The 23442-nt window shown below is 41.6% G+C and overlaps 1 protein-coding gene across 3 annotated transcripts in view; it reads right to left on the minus strand.

Annotated features, from left to right (window-relative positions):
* Positions 1–23122, minus strand: part of AKT3 (AKT serine/threonine kinase 3) — a 151263-nt gene extending 128141 nt beyond the window's left edge. Inside the window, exons 1-2 of one of the 3 annotated variants that reach the window (XM_064158656.1) lie at positions 22012–23122; positions 7363–7523 (exon numbers count right to left, since the gene is read on the minus strand). In XM_064158656.1, the coding sequence (XP_064014726.1) occupies positions 7363–7408 (46 nt within the window). In that variant the 5' untranslated portion in view covers positions 7409–7523; positions 22012–23122. Of the gene's footprint in view, positions 1–7362; positions 7524–20905; positions 21300–21701 lie in introns of those variants that run through there. The other 2 variants (XM_064158654.1, XM_064158657.1) reach the window with 2 other exon arrangements.
* Between the last annotated feature and the right edge of the window lie 320 nt (positions 23123–23442).

Consider the following 23442-nt stretch of genomic DNA (forward strand, 5'->3'; position numbering starts at 1 on the left):
ACAGCAATGAGGTCACCTCTAACTCCAGTATGTTGAGAATACTCAAGAACACCCATTATCTAGGTGTTTTCCTGTGTAACAAGCAACTTGTCGTCAGGAACAGCAAAAAGACATTTCTACTATAAAACTCAGAATATGTGAATTCCCAATGCCCAAGGCAATAAACACCAGGAACATGCCTTACAAGCCACTGAAATGATGGCAATAAAGAGAGATTCTATTTAGGTATTGAATTTGTTCAACTTCTTTTCAGAACATCTGAAAATCAATACCACCAAGGTAATACTTGTCACTCCCATGAACATTCCACATTAATACAAACATAGGATAACATCTTCCTCACTTTGAACATATTTTTGCATCTTCTATCTGACCTATTAGCAGTAGGAGCTAACGCATTTAATTAAGGAACATGCACATAATTTTAGCCATTATCATCTAAAACAGCTCTATTTTGAAGACCATCATTTTTACAGGTCAGAATCACAGCTGCACAAGCATTTAAAATATTGGAACAGGCTGTATTACAGGCACGATTACCTAAACTGGTGTTCAGCAAGAATACTGAAGAAAAAAGTCTGGAGAGTGTTTAAAATTCCTTGGGTTTCAGGCTTCAATTACTACAGCAAAGTGCCACAGGCTACAATGCCACAGGCATCAGAAGAGATGGGGAGATGCTTGATGCAAGCCAACCTGATCAGTTTATTGCATTCCAAGCATGTGTTTCTATACCTTTCATCAGAAGGCTACAAATGGTATTAAACTGTAATTGGTTACATGTACTTGGGTTAGAAAATACATACTAATTATCATAGACATTCATCATATTCTCTCAACACCACGTACATTGCATCTAAGCAATCTAAGTCAGCAGAGATGGGCGAAAACCACAGGCTCCAGCCTTACATTTGTTTATATTTGTTACACCATTCTCTAAGGTCATTCCAACCTTCCACTTTATCTTAACTCAGTACCTCTAAGCTCATGCACTCTCACCTGTCCATGGCTTATGTTCCAGTATTTCAAGTTCCAATAGCTGTACCATTTCAACAGCAAAGTTACTTAGGAAAGAGAATGTCCCACACTCATCCTAGTTGAGTACCAAATTGAGCTTGGTACTCAACTACAAAGTGAAAGGAACAATGAATGGGCACAGGGGGCTTTTCTCCTCTCCCAGTGGGGTAACTGCAGGAAAACAGCTTCTCAGAGTGTATGGAGAAGCAAAAAAAAACCCAAAAAAACCAACCACCAATGCATGATGCTTTCCTGACTGCAAGCAACTTCACAGATTTACCTAAATCTATCTGTAGACTGAGTGCATGATACAGAAATCTCTCTTTGGGAATTAAAAAAAAGAAAAATCCTAGCTTAGATACATGGATGTATAAAAAATTACATAAGAGCTTACACTGACATTTTTTCTCTCTTTGGTCCTCACAGAGCTGTTTCTTTTGGCGTATCTATGTTATTTGAACTCTATGAGTCATATTTTCTATTAATCAGAACTAGAGTACAAAGATTATAACAAGAAAGGATTAATTAATTTCCAGTGGTTCATCAATGAAGACTTTACCTTAAACTACTATTAGTACTACTAATAGTTTTAGTTTCTTCTACTTTGTGCAGCAGATGTTCAAGGAAGTCTATTTAATTTTTTCTTTGTTAGAGGTGTGTTAAACTACTTAAGTAATTCAGACAATCTGCAAACAAGATTTCTGACAGGTTGTGAACAACACTCAATTAGTCCCATAACTTCCAAGATTAATTTTTTAGTCAAGCCATTCCTGCCCCCACCCTAAAGGAAAAAAAAAAAATCTAACCTGAAAAAAACACCCCAAAAATACACTCTGCAAATTGAGTTCATGTGGTATTTCCAAAACTAACATCTGTTTAGTCTTGGCTCAACTGGAAAACCCAATGTCCATTAAGTTAAATTACTTAGTTCTTTTTCTGGATTTGGTGGGGAGAGGAGGGGAAAACATACTACCCTAAGACTGTAAATAACTTGCACTTTAAATGACAATTATGTTCCTATTTGGAACAATAGATTTATTCCACTGCACTACTAATTCTGTTTGACAGTATATGTAACAACAGTACTTTCCACACAGTTACTTCCTAAAATCCCACGATACCTGACATCATGTCCTAAACTGCAAAAATTAAAACAGACCAACAGTTGACTGAATCTTATCACAGTAAATCAAATACATCCTATTGCATGAAGTCTGTGAGTTCAGGAACACTAACACTACTTCATGTAATTAAATTCTGGATGTTAAGAAGCGATGAAAGGCTGTATTCAAAAAAAAAGAAAGGAAAAACACTGAAGGAAAAATGGTATTACAGTATTTCAGAGAGACAGTGCTTACAGGACAATCTCATTACACAAACGCCTCATTACATCTGTTTTCTACCACCATCTCATTATGTCAAACTTCAGTTATCATGGTTAAGCCAGAGCAATTTTATACTTCCATTCTCCCTCTCTAAAACTCATAGAATCATAGAATCAACCAGGTTGGAAGAGACCTCCAAGATCATCCAGTCCAACCTAGCACCCAGCCCTAGCCAGTCAACCAGACCATGGCACTAAGTGCCTCAGCCAGGCTTTTCTTGAAGACCCCCAGGGACGGTGACTCCACCACCTCCCTGGGCAGCCCATTCCAACGCCAATCACTCTCTCTGTGAAGAACTTCTTCCTAATATCCAGCCTATACCTACCCTGGCACAAGGGTGTCCCCTTGAGACTGTGTCCCCTTGTTCTATTGCTGGTTACCTGGGAGAAGAGGCCAACCCCCACCTGGCTACAATGCCCCTTCAGGTAGTTGTAGACAGTAATAAGATCACCCCTGAGCCTCCTCTTCTCCAGGCTAAACAGGCCCAGCTCCCTCAGCCTCTCCTCATTGGATTTGTGCTCCAGGCCCATTATTACTTCTGTACTTCAAGTAATAGTTGCAAGATAAAATAGGAACTTAAAAATTGTGAGATTATATTAACATCATCTTCGTCAGCAAGTAAGACACATTATCTATTCAATATAATCTGGTTAATACATATACCATGTAAGCTATGTGAATATTTGCATTACAAGCAGTATTATCTAATGTAACACACTTCAACACAGAATCCCAGAGGTGCAGCCACTGAAGTGCAACAGAAGTGCTGACATTTTGCTTTGTCTTTAAACAATGATTTACCTAATGTATATTGCATAACAAGATTACTATACTCTCCTCAGATTTTAAAATATAAAGAAACAAACAACAACTTACACTCTTAATTAAATGAACAAGACAGTTGACATATTAAATTGTAAACTAGATCCTTTGAAAATTTATCATCATGTCAATTTTTCCCTTTTCCCAAATGATCTTTTCAGTAACATGGTAACAAAAAACTCTTAAACCTTTTCATATGTTTAAACTAATTGAAATCTTGGGCACAGGTTATATGTAAAGAAACTAGGTTGCAATTAAGCATAGTTATTAATGATTCTTAAATCTAGTTGTTGACTATTATATACCACAGACAAGGTCAGCTCTACAATTCAGGAAACTTTATTTTTTAATGCTAGAATATCACCTCAATTATATGCATAAACCCCACTTTTGCCACCATATAGCTCTAATCATACTAAACATCTTCATTCATTAAAAAAAAAACAAAACATTTTTTTCCAAACTAATAAATTAAAAACACAACTCTCCTCCATAAAACATTACATTTTAGTAAACAGAGTAAAAACACATTAAGTAAAATTAAAAAATACTCTTACAATATTTTTTTAAACACCCTGTGAAACATCCTTGTAAGCATATCCAAAATGTAAACATCATTCCAGCAATCACTGCAGAGCCCTTACACAAATTGCATAAGTTTCAAACAGATGTTTTAACTACTTGTATCACTGTATTTTGGGTTTTTACAGCACTCCCCTTCACCTGTACACATCAGAGTAAAAAATGCTGCTGATCTAAAAAGGAAACTCATAAACAAAGACAATACATCTATGTCCCAATCTGGCTACAGGAATACCTAGAGAGCAGAAAGAAGAAACAAAAATTGCTATCCTTTCTGAAATGAAACACACTGTGTTCTGTGAATTGCAAAAATAACTTTGCAGCAGCACAGGAGCAAAAAGGCTGTGAGACTCTTGGTTCTATATCACTAGACCCAAGACAGTAAGTCACAACCATAAGACTGTCCATAGAAAATATCCTCCCACTTCTGCCTTGCCTGAGCAGAGACTGCACTCTAAAGATGCTGGCTCTGCTGGCTCTCTACTTGTACACATTCTGATGTCACACAGGGTACATCTGCATTAGTACTTCAGGTAAGAAGAGTACTTTCCTATCACTCTAGTTAATGCACTTTCATTTGTTGCATGAAGCAGTCCTGGAGTGCACAAAACTAGTTCCTTTCAGATATAACTAAAACCTGCAAACTATACTCCAGGAGCACCACTACTGCCAAGTGGACACAGGATCAGAGAGAAGCCAGCCCAAAGTAGTGCCCACTTTCCTTTGCAAATGCAAAAGTACCAGGGTCACAATTATTTTGTTCTCTGTATCTGCTCTCACTGGAATGCAATTCTCGCTCTGGCAGGCACAACCACCATATCAACTAGAGGAGTCAACAAAGGTAGCTGCTGCCCTGGCCTCTCTACACTTCTAGCATCTAGGCTGTACGACTTTTATTTCAACTTAAATACAGTCTGGAGTCTCAGATTAAACAATGCACCACAGGCTGCTCAGGGCTGTCCAAAGGACCAATTGCTGGGGCTTAGTTCACTCGATGTCTGCCTGGAGAAGAGATCCTATGCTCAGCTTTCTCCAGAAGGAACCTGGTTTGTACCTACCAAAACCACCCTCTGAATGAAGCCAATGTGTGTCAAGTGAGTGTGATCCTAGAATTCACTTTAAAACTGTAATAGCATGACAGGTTGCAGAAGCAAGACAGTTTTACGCAATCTGATGAAGCTTCTGGGTATAGAGAACACATAGCTGCCAAAATAAGAAGTGGTTACTGAGCATACTTCAACTGCTGGAGTTTAGATTAAGGCTGGATACTTTTTCTAGGCAGACACAAAAAAAAGTGCCTAACAACTTTGATTTTCTAGCTCCAGAGCCAGGTCAGGGTAGAAGTTATAATTACAGGAAGGATCATGAGGATGATCACAGGGCTGGAGCTCCTCTCCTACGAGGACAGGCTGAAGGAGTTGGGGTTGTTCAGTTTGGAGAAGGCTCTAAGGAGATCTTATTGTGGCCTTCCAGTAAGGGGGCTTACAAGAAAGCTGGTAAGGGACTTTTTTAGGGCATCAAGCTGGAGGAGGATAGATTTTAGGTGATCCAAGCTGGAGGAGGATAGATTTAAGTCAAACACTAGGAAGAAGTTCTTCACCATAAGGGTGATGAGATACTGAACCAGATTGCCCAGAAACGTGGTGGAACCCCCATCCCTGGAAATCAATTTTAAAGGCCAGGCTGGATGTGGCTCTGGGCCACCTGATCTTGTGGAAAGCGTCCCTGCTCATGGCAGCAGGGTTGGAACTAGATAATCCTAGAGGTCCCTTCCAACCCTGACAATTCTGTGATTCTGTGAAATGTATAACCGTTGAATTAAATGCTTACAAATTCTTGACACTGGAAAAGATCACTGCACTTTTCTTTTTTAAAACAAACAATATCAACAACCAGAAGAAAGATGCAGAAAACTAAGAACATTATTAGAGCTAATTGTAAAATACTCTACTTACACCTGCACAGTTACCTACAGCAAGAAGGGAAAAAACCCATATGTTGACTCAAAGTTAATAAAAATAAGGAAAAATGTGTGTCATGAAATTACTTAGAAAATAATTACTAATAAAAATGACCAAAAATTGTCAAGTCTGTAGATTTTTTTTCAATTATAGAGAATAAAAATACATAGGGAAGAAAACCTTTGTATTTCAGGATTTCAATTATTCAAAATGACATTGAGCTTCACTGTACATTGTCCTCTTCTGGACTCTGGTGATTAATATATGTATATCCACTGCTCAAAGAATTGATATCAGGGTGTGATAAACATCTGCAATATTACATGAAGCAATTGATGTCATGTAAAAGAAAATTATTTGGAACATGCTAATCATTTTCTAACACATTTGAAAGACATTTATATAAAATAATTAAAAAGAAAAGGAAATCAGATGTCCTAACTCCACAAACAACAAGATGGAAAGGAAAAATAAGTCAACACTTTAAATAGTTCCTGTCATGTAAAATCTGATTCATTATAAATATAAGCATATATTCTGAAATTAGAAGCACATCCATTTGCATCTAAAATACCCACAATGCATCCTGAAGCTCAATTTATGCAGGAATAATAACAGAATAATGAACTTTTTCTCTCATTCTCTTGGCTTCTTTGACATTAATGTCAATCTACAATAACAAAGCTAATAATGATCTTTGTCTTCACACACTGCTATTGAAACAAAGCATTTCTTTGTAAATTAAGGGGTAATTTTGTTCCCACTATTCCAGTCTAAATCTTTCTGGGCTAGAATGACAGAAGATCATGGCATAAATCACCCTATAATCCAGATCACCTTCTCTCTGCAAGAGAGATGATGTTCTTTCATAAATAATCATGTGCCCAACTGCAACTCCAAAGAGAGAGCAGCATGAAGCATGGAAGATTTCATTCAAAGTTCATCACAGTATTTCCAGAGGTTTCCCCTTCAAAGGTTAACATACCCCAACCTCCCTCCCAAATTTGGAAACCACACAGTGACACATCATAAAGAGACATCTCAAGAATTTGCAGGAATTCAAATGTAACTTTAGACCAGCTTGCAATTAAGAACACATTCTTTAATCACACAGCTTCCAGGTCTGTAGAGCAATTAGGTGTATGCCAAGCTTTGTGCAAGGATTATGTTGATTTTATGGAGACTGCTTGTAACTGTAATACAAGCTGAGCCACAGTGAGCGAGTTAGGCATCCTGCAGTTTTCACACAGAGCAGCTCATTCGCAACAGCTTCCAGGCAACCGTGCTACCTCTTCCAGGTGCCACAACAGCCTACTCAGTCTGATACATGGGTGACAGCAGCTCCAACTGCAAGGTTAAGTGGGAATTAGCGAGTCAAACTCCCTCTTCACTGTCAGTTACCCCTACAAACAGGGGTAGTGCTGAAGGTTAAGTATTAACAAGACCAAGGCCTTAATGGCCGTTAATTCCATATAGTCAGATTAGCTCACTGCAGAGAGGAAGATAAATCAAGAATGCTCATACAGGTAATCATTTGATGCCACTACACACATCATATGATACATTAGAAGAACCTTCCATTAAAAGGCAGAACTTACCCCTCTTCTGAACCCAGCCTTCCTTCACAATGGTAACATCGCTCATGATGGCTCCACTCTGAACCTCCAATTCAAAAGAGTATTTCTTTGAATTATCAGCTTGTCTGTTTGGCTTCTCTTCTGCAGATCTTCTCAATTTCTACTGATGAGTCAGTCTGGAACTAAATATTAGAGAAAGATTTTAAATCTTTTCCGTTTTTCTCACTTGACAGCCAACAAAAAAAGTCCTTGTTGATGTCTTCCACTGAGTAAGCACATGTTAAAAATCTGAGTGGTTTTTTTCAATTAGCCATATAACAGAGCCATGTTTCTAGGCTTACAGCACATTTTCCAGGATCATTACAATACTTACAGAAGCAGAATGTGTTAAATTTTAAGTAACACAGCACTCTTCTAAAATGCCCATGATAGAATCCTCTTGTACTAATAGCATGATGTGAAACGGAAGGCTGCTGGTACTGCCTCACAAATCCAACTCTGAAGCCACTGAAGCTTTAATCATTTGCACACTTGTTTGAATCTGTGCAATGGACAAACTGTTCCTCTATGATGTCTCCATTTAGCATATCAAGAGTGTAAGAAAATGGAAGGAAAGGTTCATTCTTCCCACTTCCACTGCAATGTCATTACAGACAATACAAATCAAATTACTTAAGTTTTTAAAAATCAGCACCTTCTGCAAGTACACAGACAGAGATGCAACTTCTTAAGATCACAAATTAATCCAAAAAGTCAATGCTGCATTTGTAAACAGGAGGAGTTCACAGTCCTTCAAGGCTTTAAGCTAGGCAGTGATGAGCACTCTTTTCCCTACAAAGCTCAGTTTGCAGGTGACTGAAGAGAAGTTAAGCCCTGAAACAGAACGGGGCACTGTCAGAAGCCACAACCCTCTCTCTGTCCACCTCACCTCACTCTGAGTGTACCTAGCAGCTGTGAAGAAGACATAAATATCACTACAGTCAAGTAGGATGAGAAGCCAGAGTGCAGGAGTGGTTTCTTTCTGCCAGCAGAAGGCTTTTCCACTTTATCCATGGGAATAAATAGAAGCATTCAAATAATGCTCATCTAGAAAAGAGTGGGAACCCAAGAAAAAGGATTTCTCTGATGGTTGAGCAACACCTGTCTACATTTGGTACACAAAGGAGCACACATGTACACAGCATTAGCATGTCACAGGAACCTGCATACTGGTTTAGTGATACCAAATGCAGCCCATACAAATCCATTCAGTGGCTTGACCAACAAATGTAAACATATGACAGAAACAAATGTAACTGTGCTAAAATCAATCTGCTCAATGAATGAATGGAGAAAGGACTGGGAAATAAATGGATTTGACCCAACCAATCACAGGCTAAAAAGTGAACCGCTGCACACATGCAGTGTATTTCTTGTTGATCACTGCAAAAATGTGAGTTTGCATGACAGGAGCTAGATGGAAGGCTACCTCTGTAAGGATGCTGTGCAAACTAGAATTTCATACAAGCATCATTTTCAAGTGGTATGCATCAAACAATAGAGTGCAACCCAATTTTACATAAACACAGAGGTGTGTCCATTTCAGTTTTACTTTTACAGAGCTTTTTTTTTCCCCAAAAACACACAGCATTTCAGCTGCATAAAAGTAAAACCCACGATGTTAAATTCACTAACATTGCAATGTTTAAGTGATATTGAATACAGTGCCTGTGAGACATTTCCAGGGCAGTAGCAAATATCATAGAATCATAGAATCAGTCAGAGTTGGAAGGGGCCACAATGATCATCTAGTTCCAACCCCCCTGCCATAGGCAAGGACACCTTACCCTAGATCAAGCTGGCCACAGCCTCACCCAGCCTGGCCTTAAACACCTCCAGAGATGGGGCCTCAACCACCTCCCTCGGCAACCCATTCCAGGCTCTCACCTCTCTCATGCTGAACACCTTCCTCCTCACGTCCAGCCTGAACCTACCCATCTCCAGCTTTGCTCCATCCCTCTCAGTTCTGTCACTCCCTGAGAGCCTAAAAAAGTCCCTCCACAGCTTTTCTGTAGGTCCCCTTCAGATACTGAAAGGCCACAAGAAGGTCACCTCAGAGCCTCCTCTTCTCCAGAATGAACAGCCCCAACTCTTTCAGTCTGTCCTCATAGCAGAGCTGCTCCAGCCCTCTGATCGTCCCAGTGGCCCTTCTCTGGACATGCTCCAGCACGTCCACATCCCTCTTGTAATGGGGGCTCCAGAACTGGATACAGTACTCCAGGTGGGGTCTCACCAGAACAGAGAGAGAGAATCACCTCCCTCAACCTGCTGGCCACACTTCTCCTGATGCAGGCCAGGATCTGGTTGACCCTCCTGGCTGCAAATGCATACTGCTGGCCCATGTTTAGCTTCTCGTCCACCAGCACCCCCAAGTCCCACTCCTCAAGGCTGCTCTCCAGCCAGTCACTGTTTATAGACTTCATATTTCTTAAGTCAATATAGAAGAACTAACCAGAACACACATTTCCACATCCTTCACCTTACCAGAGTGACAGTTATTTTCTGGGTCACACATTATCAGAACTTTCGTTTGTGCACTTCTAGCATAAGCAAGTCCATCAACTGTGCATGGAAAGAGATCCTGACAGATTAAGACACATGCCTGACAGCAGGTTGTGGTTTTGCTCTTCTGGACCATCGCAGCACAGTATCTGTTCTTACTACAAACACAAATCTTTACAAAGCCAGAGGTGAGTGTCAGAAACCGTGACCCAAAATCAGCTGCTCTGTCAAAGAAGTGTAAGTACATTAGTACCCAAGTAGCTGACTTAAGTTCAATTTTCCTCAAAGACTTTCACTGCATTCTTTAAGAAGTGATCAGAGGTGAGTTTGCTATTAAATTATAAAGACAAAAGAAGCAATGCAACACACAGTTCTTAGCTTGAGCTGGCGTATGTTGCAGTATGTTCTATGCTTTAGTCAAATCCAATGCACTTTCCAATTCTGGTGTGTGCTTATGGGAAGTGCAATCATTTATTTTTATTGGGAGAGGCTAAGCAGTGAAAAAATCAGCTCCTGTACTAAGTAGCAATAATCTTATCTGCTCGCATACTGATCATTAAGTCTGAGAGTTCAATAGAAACCCAGCTCTAATTAATTTATGCTTAAACCTCCCTATTTATCCACCCATTACAATTCAGTTAGCACTACTCCATGAAACTCCATCTATAACCGATTTTTCATGTCAGCCCGTGTCCCAGCCACTTCAGATATGTCTGCAGGACTGCATCCCATTCAGTGCATGTACCATTCTAATGTGTTTTGAATAAAGCTTCCAAAATACAAAAATCAGATAAATGTCAGCAAAGCTTACTGAATTATCTCCAGTTTAGATTCAGAGTGTTACCAGAAACAACTTCAGTAGAATTATCAACAGTTGTATGGTTATACTGATCACTCCTTTAATGGCTGATTACAAGTCAAGCTGAATTAGGAAGCTGAAGGAGACAAGTCAAAGCATTAAAAGACTAATGAAAATAAAGGCTATACGTACACACTCTACTTTCAAGAAGCCATTTGTAAGCATCTGTAGTATTATCCCTTATTAAATTCCTTCAAGGCTTTCTAAAAACTGTATTCCTTTACTCTGAAAGTCACTCAGCACAGTTCTAAAAGAGCAGACTTTTGAGAAGCATTTGTAGAATCACAGAATCATAGAATAACCAGTTTGGAAAAGACCTCCAAGATCATCCAGTCCAACCTAGCACCCAGCCCTGTCCAATCAATCAGACCATGACAAACTAGCCTGAACAAGCAGTAGTAACACAGAAACCTTCTTCCCCAAAATATATAATAAAGGATTGTGCATGGACATATAGGAGTTTCCTGGAACATGTGGAGCAAGAACTCTCACATGAAAACAGCATTTCATCTATAGTTCAACTATTTCAAGAAAAACCACAGCAATGTTTATTCCACAGAGCTGGCATAGGACCCAAATACTCGTTAGCAATCAACTCTGCCTTCCCAAAAGGCTTCAAGCTTCAGCAGCTGCTATGTAGTAATTTTTACAGTTTCCCTTATTGATATATACTCCATAAAATTAGGGGGTAAATGCACAGGAACTGAAGTTGAAGACATTTTTCACTCCAACTGCTTCCTACAGAGAAAATTTTGCCTTGTTTTTATGCATATTCTAGCAACTGAAGAATACATTGGATTGTGTCATCCCCATCCCCACACACACACACAATTCAACAGAACTTGGTAGACAGCTTTCCATTAATCCGTGTATTCTGCAGACAGAATCAAGTAGTCCTACATATAGACACTACATGTGCAAAAATATATCACCTGCATGCTTTATGGTGCAGGTGTAAAAATGCATTCAATGGTAGTTAGTGACATGAGGAAAACCTCTGTGTTCCTTTTGATCCGGCAAAAAACATACAAACTTTTCCCTTTCTTCTTTGGGAAGCTATTCAGCCACTTCTGCAGTACTAAACAAAACAATTCAGCACACTTCTAAATAGCTACTACTACATTTCTCAGTCCCAAGCTGTAGAGGTTGCAAAAGCATCTTTCTGAACAAAGTAGAAACTATTACATGCAACAGAACTCATAGATTCACAGACTGCACCAGATCGGAAGGGATTCTCAAAGGTTATCTTGCCCAAACCCCCTGCAGTGAGCAGGGACACATCCAGCTAAATCTGACTGCCCAGCACCACAGTTCCAGATCCCCTTACTGAGGCTCAGAGGTTTTTTTTCCAAACTATGGTGAAAACTAGCCAACACCTTTTCTGTTTTCACAGAGTAGTACCAGGCTTGAAGAGCCTTGGAGGCTCTTGGAGGCTTCCAGTCTTTCAGAGTAAGAGTATAGTTTCTATGAGATGGCCCAGCATCCTGTTCAAGCTGGGCCCTGAAACTCTCTAAACTCCCTTGGGAGTTTATTCCAATGTCTAACAGTTTGAATGGTGGGAAAAAAAATTCTGGCATCCAGTCCCAGTCTCCCCAGTAACAACTTGTACCCATTACCCCTTGTCTTTACCATCTGACTCTTTGTAAAAATGGCCTCTCCTCATGATAGCCACCCCTTATGTACTTGTACATAGAATCAACCAGGTTGGAAGAGACCTCCAAGATCATCCACTCCAACCTAGCACCCAGCCCTAGCCAGTCAACCATGGCACTAAGTGCCTCATGCAGGCTTTGCTTGAACACCTCCAGGGATGACAACTCCACCACCTCCTTGGGAAGCCCATTCCAATGCCAATCACTCTCTCTGGCAACGACTTCTTCCTAACATCCAGCCTAGACTTCCCCCAGCACAACTTGAGACTGTGTCCCCTTGTTCTCTTGCTGGTTGTCTGGGAGAAGAGACCAACCCCCACTTGGCTACAACCTCCCTTCAGGTAGCTGTAGACAGCAATGAGGCCACCCCTGAGCCGCCTCTCCTCACAGGGTTTGTGTTCCAGGCCCCTCACCAGCTTTGTCACTCTTCTCTGGACACATTCCAGCACCTCAACATCTCTCTTGAATTGAGGAGCCCAGAACTGGTCACAGTAGGCTGAACAAACCCAGTTCTCTCATCCTTCTTTCATATGGCAGGTCTTCCAGTCCTCTCATCATTCTTGTGGCCCTTCTCTGGACCCTTTCCAGCCTGTTTGCATCCTTCTTGTACAGCAGAGACACAATTCTGTACACGATACTCAAGGTGCAGACCGACCAGCACCAAGTACATTGGGAGAATGACATCTTTATCCCTGCTTGTGATACTCTTATTAATGCAACTCAGTATCCTGTAGGCTTTCATTGCCACTGCAGCACACTGTTCACTCATGTTGAGCCTTTTGTCCACCAAGAGACCCAAGACTCTCTCCACAGTGCTGCTCCAAAGTCAGGAGGCTCCCAATCTGCATTCCCAGGTTACGTGTTCCCAGGTGCAAGACCCTACATTTGGCCTGATTAAAATTCATACAGTTCCTGCTTGCCCACTTCACCAGCGGGTCAAGACCTTCCTGGAGGGTGGCTCTTTCTTCTATGGTGTCAACTTCCCCATTTATTTTTGTGTTGTCAGCAAACTTCTTCAGGGTGCTCTTAATCCCAACTGTCATCTTGAACTTCAAGGGCAATATGGAGAAGAATTAACTCATTTCAGAATGCTACCATGTGGAAACTGAAAGAAATGAGCAATGGACCTTTCAGTAGTAAGACCCTTTACCTCAACTTGTATTTTTCAATTAAAGGAGGCTCTCATGCCCATCATAGCAGACAGGTATCTCCACAGACCTGGTGGATGAGGAGAAAGAAATTCCTTCTAAGCAGAAGGATCAAAACAGGGGTTCAAGTCTAGAGTTAACAACCACTACATGTAAGTGAATAATTACTTAGAATCATAAGAACAGACAACACTCTCTTGGAATGTGGGCATACTCCCATTTCCTCCATGACAAGAGACAGCTGAGTAAAGACGACAGTGCACATAAATTCAGTGTAAATTGTATGATTCAGGTCTCTGTTGTAAGAGCTTTCATAAACACAGGCTCCTACTTTCAACAATTTTGGAGCCAAGAAAAAACAGATACTCTCACATTTACCAACTCAAGTTACCAGAGAAAATACCAACAGGATCAGTTACAGCACTTCCAGAAACAATCCCTGTAACTTCTTGCAGCATTATTGCAGTGATTCATCCCAATGTTATTCTCTTACTATATAAGAGAAATTCCTTTTTACAAGTTATTGTTTGTTTAATAAGATATTGGGGGGGAGGTGGAAACAAAAACACACCACCACAGCAAGTGAATCTTTCAGATTCACTTTGCCTGAGTCACTGAGATTCTTTAGTCCTCAAAGTAAGCGGAGTTAAACCACATCATCTTTGTCTCCTTAGATCTCAGAAAGGTAACAAAAATTTTCTGCATGCACACACCGAAAACACACTATCAAAAAAAGCAGCTTTCAGTCATCCTCTAACAGCTTCCATCATGCATACATTTGTTTGCCTACTTTGGGGGCTTTTTTTCTAGCAGATCAAGCTCTTAAAAGATCTGAGAAAAATCTGAGTTTGAATCCTGCAAGACAACTGAACATGCTGCAACTGTCTCCAGTGTTGGTTGCAACCACAGAGCAAGCAATTCAAAAGATAAGAGCTCTAAACTAAAAACAGAGTTGGCTTTAGGATTGGAAGCTGAGATCCAAGTTTTATTTATATGAAAAACACATGCGTATCCTCTTCCCCTATCAAAGTTGTTATCTAGAAGTCTGGTCAAACAATTAGAGGATACATTGCACATCATCAGAAATTACACAAAAGACTATGCTGCATAACAGAGTTTGCTACAAAACCTACTGAATCAAATTAGTCTATATTGCTAATGGAAGAATCATAGAATCAACCAGGTTGGAGGAGATCTCGAAGATCATCCAGTCCACATTCAGTTCAGTGCTTTACCTAAAAGTATTGACTATTTATACAGGCTTTTATGAACTACCTATTTTGAAATTTTGAGTTTACTTCCAATGCAGCAGAATTAATTACGTCCCTTTTTCTGGTCTCAGAAGGACTGCCTGATTTAACTGCTATGACAGCTTAAACTGAGAAAAAGGAACCCACAGCAAGAAAGCATTTGTCCAACTTATTAAAGTCCAGTAAATATTTTTTTGTTAAAAGCAGCACAAAACTGAACTCCTTTGACAAGACAAAGAAATCAAAAATACAAGATTAGAATCATAGAATCACAGACATTAGTACAGACAATAGATTCTAAATCTATAAAATGGTAACCTTTATGTCTGTACAATGAAGCCACTTAAAGATACCCCTAAACACTTTCTAACTAAAAATGTTCCTGCTTTACAAATTTTAAAACAAACACAAAAACTCCCAAGATATCTCTGTGGTAAATAATTTTTAAACTGTATTTCATATTAAAAGCCTCAATGTCTTCAAGAACATTAGTATCAAAAATTGACTCCTAATAACTTATTTGATAAACTTGACTTGAAATAATGAGGGGGCTAACAGGAAAGTGGCACTGCCTATAGTTTGTGGTAAAGAAAAACAACGTACTTTGGAAAAGGTAAGTGGCTATTTTAAAACCATGCATATGCTTTGTGCCTTAACATTTTCAGTGTTTTGTTTTCACTTTCAGTATGCCAGAAAGTTGCAAGTAACTAATATATGCTCAGATAAGCCTACTTAGGAGACTACAAGCACATCAAAATATTAACATACAAGTTAGATGCTTTATATAGATTCTGCAACTGAATAAGCTTATCAGGAAAGAAACTATCATTCTGTATTTCTTTTCCTATTATAATGACTAAGTTATTTTAGGGGACAAAGGTATAATTAAAACAAGGTGAACAAAGCCACCCTTGGCTTTGTTTACCAAGGTAGAAAGGAAGTTTCTAAATGTAACTAAATTGTTTCTTTAGAATCCCATGTGAAACATTAACAACCCATTGTTTTGCATTCTGTTTATTGACAAAAATACTTCAAATCCCTTTTGTCCTGGCCCCAGTCACATAAAACAATATCTGAAAATCAAACAGAAGCAGAGTGATAAAACATGGTAGAGCACAGGTTTGAAATTTAAGCAATGGAAACTTTTAAAGTAGAAAACATTAAGGGAGGAGTGAAGCTACACATTAAAAAAAAAGAACTGAGACAATGAACTTGAGAGTTTTGAGACCTTAAGGAATTCCAATCAAGCATTCACTGAGCATCACAACTACTTTAATGTTATTCTCTTCAACACTTTGAAATACACATAACTTTAACTTTCTGAGAATTACCACAGGAATGCTATTTTTTGCCTTTTTAGGACAAAGAAACTTTGCCCTTTAAATTGTTTAGTAATCACTCAATCAAGTAAAATAAAACCCAAGTTCATATTTTTAAAACAAACTATAACTGGCTACATCTAGAATACTCCAAAAACGGGTCATCTAATTAGGAAAACTTCAAATATAGAAATCCCAATTCATTCCAGAATGAGATATTTAAAAAGATAACTTCAGCAGATACAAAATAAAGTTTCTTTAAACTCATCTACTTATTTCTATAACAGCACAATGTTATATTGTGTATAAAACACTGAGATAATAAAGGCCAGAAACATGTAAAGTGCCATGAGTAACAAGGCAAGTACTGAGATAAAAACATGTTCTCAAATTATTAATGTCAAATGTGGAGAAAGTTTGTTGGTGTGTCTATCAAGCAGCTTTCTTACAGTAAGTCTTATTTATTAACTGGGTATTGAACAAACTAAATTCTGAATTGCCTTGCAACTATAGGAATGAGCTCTGTGATTCTGTCCTACAAAGTAATCAAACATTGCTGAACCTACTCTCAAAATCTGACACTGCAATATGACTAGAATTTAATCAACTTCTAACCTAAAACCTCTGGATTTTCTTGTTCATTTTTCGAAAAGCATTATTCTCATTAACTTGAGATACGAATTTTCTAAGTACAAAAGGAATTCTCTACAAATTTAAATGACAACTGTATTTTTCAAAAGTATACTATTGCTTTCACACATTTAAGACTAGATGCAGAACTCACTAGATGAAAGTCTTTGGCAAAAGTTGTCAGAAAAGACAGACTACATGAAACTCACAATTACAACCTTAACTCTCTGACTTAAAATATCTCAACCATTTAGAAAAAGATATTTATTTTTTTAACTCTACAAGGAGAGCTGCACCCATCACATACCTTAAGAAGCACACCAAATGCTTCAGGAAAATAAAAATTACATGCATTGGTAGGAGTTGGTTTGCAAGCTTGCTGGGACTCAACTGAGAAATACTGTATTAAATCTGTAATGCTAAATCAGCTGCACAATTAGTTTGTGACTGTTGGGCGCTGCCATTTCACACCTATGAAACTGCAGTAGTAAGACCTTCACTGATCTCAGTGAAGCTGAAGAAGGCTTTTCAACTCTGCTCCATTGCTATAAGAGAGTCATCACATAGATAACTCAGGGAAATCTGACAAAACATGCTGTTAAGTGATTCAGACATGCATATGAAATGTTGAAGTCCCAGCTGCACTCTTAAGGGCATTTAAAAATTACTACTCTTCTTTAGTTGGGATATTGTAGGGGGGGAGGGAGAGACACAAGAGAAAAAACAAATCGTAGGGCAACAACTTTTTCTTAATGCTATTATTTTTGATCAGTATGACTCACACCTAGGCATTCACACAGAAATACACATAAAAATCAGATTGGTCAAGATGGACTCAACACACATCAAGTTAATCTAACATAGTAAGATCTGACACAAACAGTACCAAAAACCAAAGAAACATTTAAAGCGACCAAAGGCAAGCATCTTCACATATAGAAGCCAAAAATGATTACTCTCCTTGGCAGTAATGATATTCAATGCCACAACAAGTGTTTTGGAAGTATTAACTTTGCCAAAGCTTTCTACAACTTCTGAACACCTTTAAATAACAAAAGCAAAAAGAATCTGTTTGAAATCCATGGCATACATAAAAACTACTTGGATGTTCACACTTAACATAAACCTAGAGCTACTAAACAAGGACAAAAAGCCATAAAATTGACTCCTATACTCTTGCATTTTCTGCTGTCTTTTTATTAGTATATGTTAGTAATTTATTCAGATTTCACTTATAAACGCTCTACTTCACATAGTCACTCTGGAATATTGTTCATAAAATTAGTCCAGATGAAAATATATTCCAAAACTTTAAAGATTACAGCTTGTAAACCACTAAAAAGTTAACTGTCATAGTCCATGTTTTATTGCCTTTCATTATTTTTTTTAATATGTTAAAAAAATAAATACACTTTGAGCCAGCTTTTCCATTTACTATGTAACAAGTAGCTTTAGAAAATAATCTTTTGCATACCACACCAGCTTCTTGCAAAGAGGAGTAACTAGTGCAACACATTTACCAAGGAGACCCTACCATACTGGGAAAGTCTTTTCTGTACCACTATGAGGAAACATACCAGTTGGCAAGAGAAATTCTCACTGTAAACACACCTTGCCTCACATGCAGAGGGATAAATACATGCTGTACCGTAAAGTATCCTCTGCACCCACCATGATATTCTTACTAGGCATACACTAACTGAATGAGAATCCAAGATGACACAAATTAGTCTAATACTAATTTTAAAGGACACTTAGGGTGATAATAGGTTCTTACAGAACACAGTACTTAAAACAATTAGAAGGCTGTAAATTTCATACAAACACTCAAAATGAAAGGAACATTTTAAACAAAGTCCATGGATATACAAATTTAATAGTTCTCATATTTTTTGTTACTGTTGTTTGCAAAGAGAGGACTGCAAGTCTTGAACAGGTTATTTTATTAGTTAAGAAAAAGAGAAAATAAAGGTTCTGGTATAGAAACAACTAACAAACATACAAAATATACAGCTGCAGTGTGGCACATTAAAGTGAATCATTAATACATTATCCACATCAAAATGGTACAAGAAAGTTTTCACTTAGTTTATTTCAATGCCTTTTCACTCTCCAGTGCCAATTAAAATTACTAGCATGCTCAAAGCCACAGAAGATGTCAAAGAACACTGGATCTCTGTTGCCCTACTGAAGGAAAGCTAGGCTATCAAGCCACTAAGTTCACCACCCTTGATGCATTAACAGCACAAAATGAAACTGTAACAAAATACAACAAATTCTTCATACTAAGAGCAGCACAGAGTTCAAATGTATTTTAACAGAAATTACCATACTAAGTGTCAAGCCTCCCAAAACAATTATTTCTAAAAAATGCTTCTTCTGCATAAAAATCATTATTCAATAAATCTCCTTAAATTTAGAATACACACACCCAGAACACGAAGAGATACTCAATAAGTGATAGACAAACTAGTCTGAAGGATCTTTTAGTCATTATACAAACTTTGGACACATGGTGTTTCAAACCATAGTCAGAAGTCAAGATATGGTATCTGGTTATACCTTGCAAACAGAAGCTTGGGTTACAACCAATAGCAGAGTTCCAGTAAGTGGGTTTGGGTTAAGCTTAAAAAAAAAAATCTACCCAAACTGTTTTCCCTTTCACAAAGCATTTGTTGCAGTGTCAAAAAGTCAACATTTCCTAGTGCAAATTAATGAATTCAATCCCTTAAACTGTACCTACTCAACTGAGGCAAAACAAAAGCTAGGATCTGTCTGAATTCTCACAGACTTCCTGCAGAACAGCAGCATTCTGCATAACTACACATCACCTTCCCCCAAAACAGAAAACAGATGCTGAAATACTGGCTTTCTATGAACCTATTTGTGAAACTAAGGAGACTACTGAAATTGTACAAACCTAGTTAGAGTAAGCATGAATACACCAAAAGAGTCTTAAAAAAGATGGTGTTATTAATATTGCCTGCATAGATACACACACCACACACAGTGGAGAAAATAAATAGTTACTGAAACATCTTGAGCAGCCTTCTAGGAAACAAAGGCATTTTCTCAAATCTGCAGTTTTTTCTTTGGCCTTTATTGGAACTTGACTTAGTGACTGCATCCAACAAAAATATATCCACATGGACTATTATTAGCCATCCAAACCAATTAAACACATTGGGGTCAATTTAAAGGCTCCTGTCAGGAGAAAAGAAACAAACAAACAACAAAAAAAGCCAAACATTTGAGGTCCTACAAGCAGGATTTTCTTTAATATATTAATATATTTACTTTAACAGTCAAAATAAATTTCCTTTCCTATTTCATGTATCTTCAGCACAGGACAGCCAGAAATGGCCTATGCAGAAGCTGGCAGAAACAAGAAATCACATTTAAAATATTACTTTATAAAAGTTTAGGTCTCCTTTTTTTACATGCATCTTGCCTTGAGAAATAAAGACCTGTATAAGCAAAATCTAAGGAACCACGTTTGCCTATGAGCAAAGCTTTAATAAAACCTTAACAGACAACACCAGAAGTGGCTGCTGTAAGTTTCTTCAGTACTGAAAAAGAGCTGGCAATGTTGGTATCAAGTGTACCATAATTCTTGTAACAAAACTCTTAAACATGGGGTAAGGGAATAAAGTCTGAGATGTTTTTCACAAAACCTCTAAGATGATGGAGACACAAGTAGCAGTCAACTAACACTTATATTAAAGAAAAAAATACAGAATATAGGTCAAGAGAGAGAAAAGCACTTATCCTTTTCAGTTCCAAGAAAATAAGATCTTTATTTATTTGTCACACACATCTTTTACATAGTTTATCATGGAAGAATGTGAAACACACAGCAGTGGCTATTTCACACTTGTTAGATTCCCATCCAAAGAGAAAAATAGAGAAGCATAATTCATACAACGGAACCAAACAGACCATGATCCTGTTACTGCTCGTTACATCGTGACCATCTGCATCTAAAACTACAACGCGTTAAAATGTGATCCAGTAACCTTTTGCTCAGAGGCACAGCACTGACCGGTCAAAACAGACCTGCACCACGTACTAGCAGTATTTCTGCACAGGTACGGTCAGAGCCACCCCCCGATATACCCATGTACATCTGGAGTGCGAGCAGCCCTCGGTGCCGCCTCTGGCTTACCCCACCGCAGTGTTCGGTGCTCCCGCCCCCACAGCACCTGCCGAGACCCACCCTCGCAGCGGCCAAAGCAGGCCTGCAGCCAGACCCCCCCGCAGGCCCGGCCCCACCTCTGGTAACCCCTAACACCCGGCTGCGCATCAACTTCTGCATGTGGGCCGCAAGCCTCCATAATGGCCGGGGCGGGCGGGCGGAGACTGGGGGGGCGGTTTGTTTACTTGCAGCCAGAGCCGCCGGCGGCGGCAGCAGCAGCAGCATCACTTGCGCGAGGTGCTGTTATCAGCAGCCCGCCGGCCGCACTGCTATTCTTAGCGCACGGGCAGAAGTTCCCGGCCGGTAACGCCAGCGCCGCTCTCCCCCGGCGCCGGTATCCCGCCCCGCAGCCGCCCCCCGCGCACGCACGGCCGCGGAGGCGCGGGGGGTGGCGCGCGCTCGCGCGGGGAGGGGCTGTGGCCGCGTGGGAACCGCCGGCCCCGCGCCCGCGCAGGCTGCATCCCCGGGCGCGCGCCCTGCCCTGCCCCGGCCCTCCCCCCGCACACCCCGTTACATAACCTCTCCCCGCCGAAACGCCCCCTCCCCGCCCTTCCCCACCTCTGCCCCGTGCTGCCGGCAGCGCGACACCCCCCCCCCCCCGCCGTCCTTTCCCGCCCCGCCGGCAGCGTTAGGCCACGGGCGCCCCCGCCCCGCGCTCCCCGCCGCCCCCGACCGCGCAGCGCCGCCACCCCGCATCCCCTCGCGCGCCGCCGCCCAAGCGCCCCGCCGCCGCCGCCGCCGCCGCCCAGCCCCTCCCGCCCCGTACCTGCAGAGGCGGCGGCGCCGCGGGCGCTGCTGTGGAGCCGGAGGGCGGCGGCGGCGGCGGCTCCGGGGGGAGAAGGGGAGGGAGGGCGCCGCTGCCTCCTCCCCTAGCCCCCCGCCAGGCTCGGCGGTCCCTGGCGGCCGGTGTCTCCGCGGGGGCGGGAGGAGGCGACTCCGGCCCCAGGGCGCTGGCGGCGACTACATGGAGCTACTCGCCCCGCTACGCAGGGAGGCGCCCGGGCGGGCAGCGCGGCCGCAGCATCGATGCGCGGGGTCAGGAGGGCAGCGGCGGCGGCTCCCCCCGGCGCACTCACCCCGGAGCCGCCCGGGCCCCGCTCTCGGCTCCTCCCGCCGCCTCCGCCGGGCTCGTTATTGACTTTCAGGAAAACTCCCGACGTCACTGGCTCCCCCCGAGTGTCTCCCCCTCCGCGGCGGCGGCGGCATCCCCAGCTCTCGCGAGAAGCGCGGCGGCGATCGGAGGGGGGGCCGCCAGACAGAGCGGGGGGAGCCAGACAGAGGGGGGCGACTGAGGTGAGGGTGGGGGAGGCGAGGGGCCGGCGGCGGGAGGGAGGAAGGGAGCGGGAGAAGTGAGGCCGCCCTCACGGCAGGCAGCGACGGGAGCCAAGCGGGGCGGCGTGTCTCTTCTTGCTGCCGGGCTGCGGGTGAGACCAGGAGGATGGATGCGGGCGGGCAGCGGCGTCCGCCGGTACCAAGCGCTACGCCGCGCCTAGGTCTTTTCTTTAGGCTGAGGCCGGTGCCGGCTGGTGGTGCCTGCCGGGCCGGGAGACCGCCCGCCTACGGTGGGGGAGCAGCGGCTGAGGTCCTGCCCCTGTCTGGGGCAAGCGTCCCCGAAGACGGAGTTGCCACTATCCCTTTCAGGAACAGAAAGCTGCCTTCCGTGTCGCTCCGCCGCTGCCCCGCTTCCCAGTGCGGCTGGAGCTTACAGCAGTACGTCTCCTTGCCAGACCCGTAGATACGTCCCAAATTTTATTTCCTTTGTTCTCGCCCTCGTGCGTCTTTCAGTGGCCGGAGTGGTCCACTTAGCTCCGCAAACTCTTCCAAGAATAAAACTACCAGTTAAACAGCAGGAAGCTGTAATTCATCCCTCGTTGAAATGTTTAGTTGATGCACCAGCCTCAGTATTGCTAAGTCATCTGTTGACTCTCAAATTATCCCAATAAACATCCAGAGAAACCTTACACCACCTTTCATCGGCTCGCGGCTCCCTGGCGCTTCCTGATGCCACAAGGAAGACAGCAATGACACTGCTGCCAGCAGCGGGGCAACCGCCTTGCAGGGCGATGTTCTCGGCGCTCTGCCGGCTTAGCAGCGAGCGGTGCCCCTGGGGCGGCGCAGGCTTGGGAGTCCCTGGCCTCCGCGCTGCTGCAGCAGCGAAAGTCGACCATGACCCTGCAACTCTCACTAGAGTGGGGGGTTCGTAGATATGGTGCCCTCGACGCATTATTTTGCGGCTAAATGACTGTACGCCTGTGTGTATGCACATGAGTGTAGTGCACGTAAGTATGCTTTCATAGTTTAAATAATATACACATTAATTTTCTGCATAAATGCGTCAATTACACACGCAGTTGACGCTGGCTTGTGTCAGAACCTGTTACTGCAAAGGGGAAACGAATCTTTCTGATGGCTTGAAATAGAGTTTCACAGAAATTTGCACAATTTCATCAGCGCAGAATTTATTCTAAAAACGGACATTAAGACACTCGTGAAAGTTATATTTCTTT

Source organism: Pogoniulus pusillus, chromosome 18, assembly GCF_015220805.1.
Source record: "Pogoniulus pusillus isolate bPogPus1 chromosome 18, bPogPus1.pri, whole genome shotgun sequence".
Lineage (NCBI taxonomy): Eukaryota > Metazoa > Chordata > Aves > Piciformes > Lybiidae > Pogoniulus > Pogoniulus pusillus.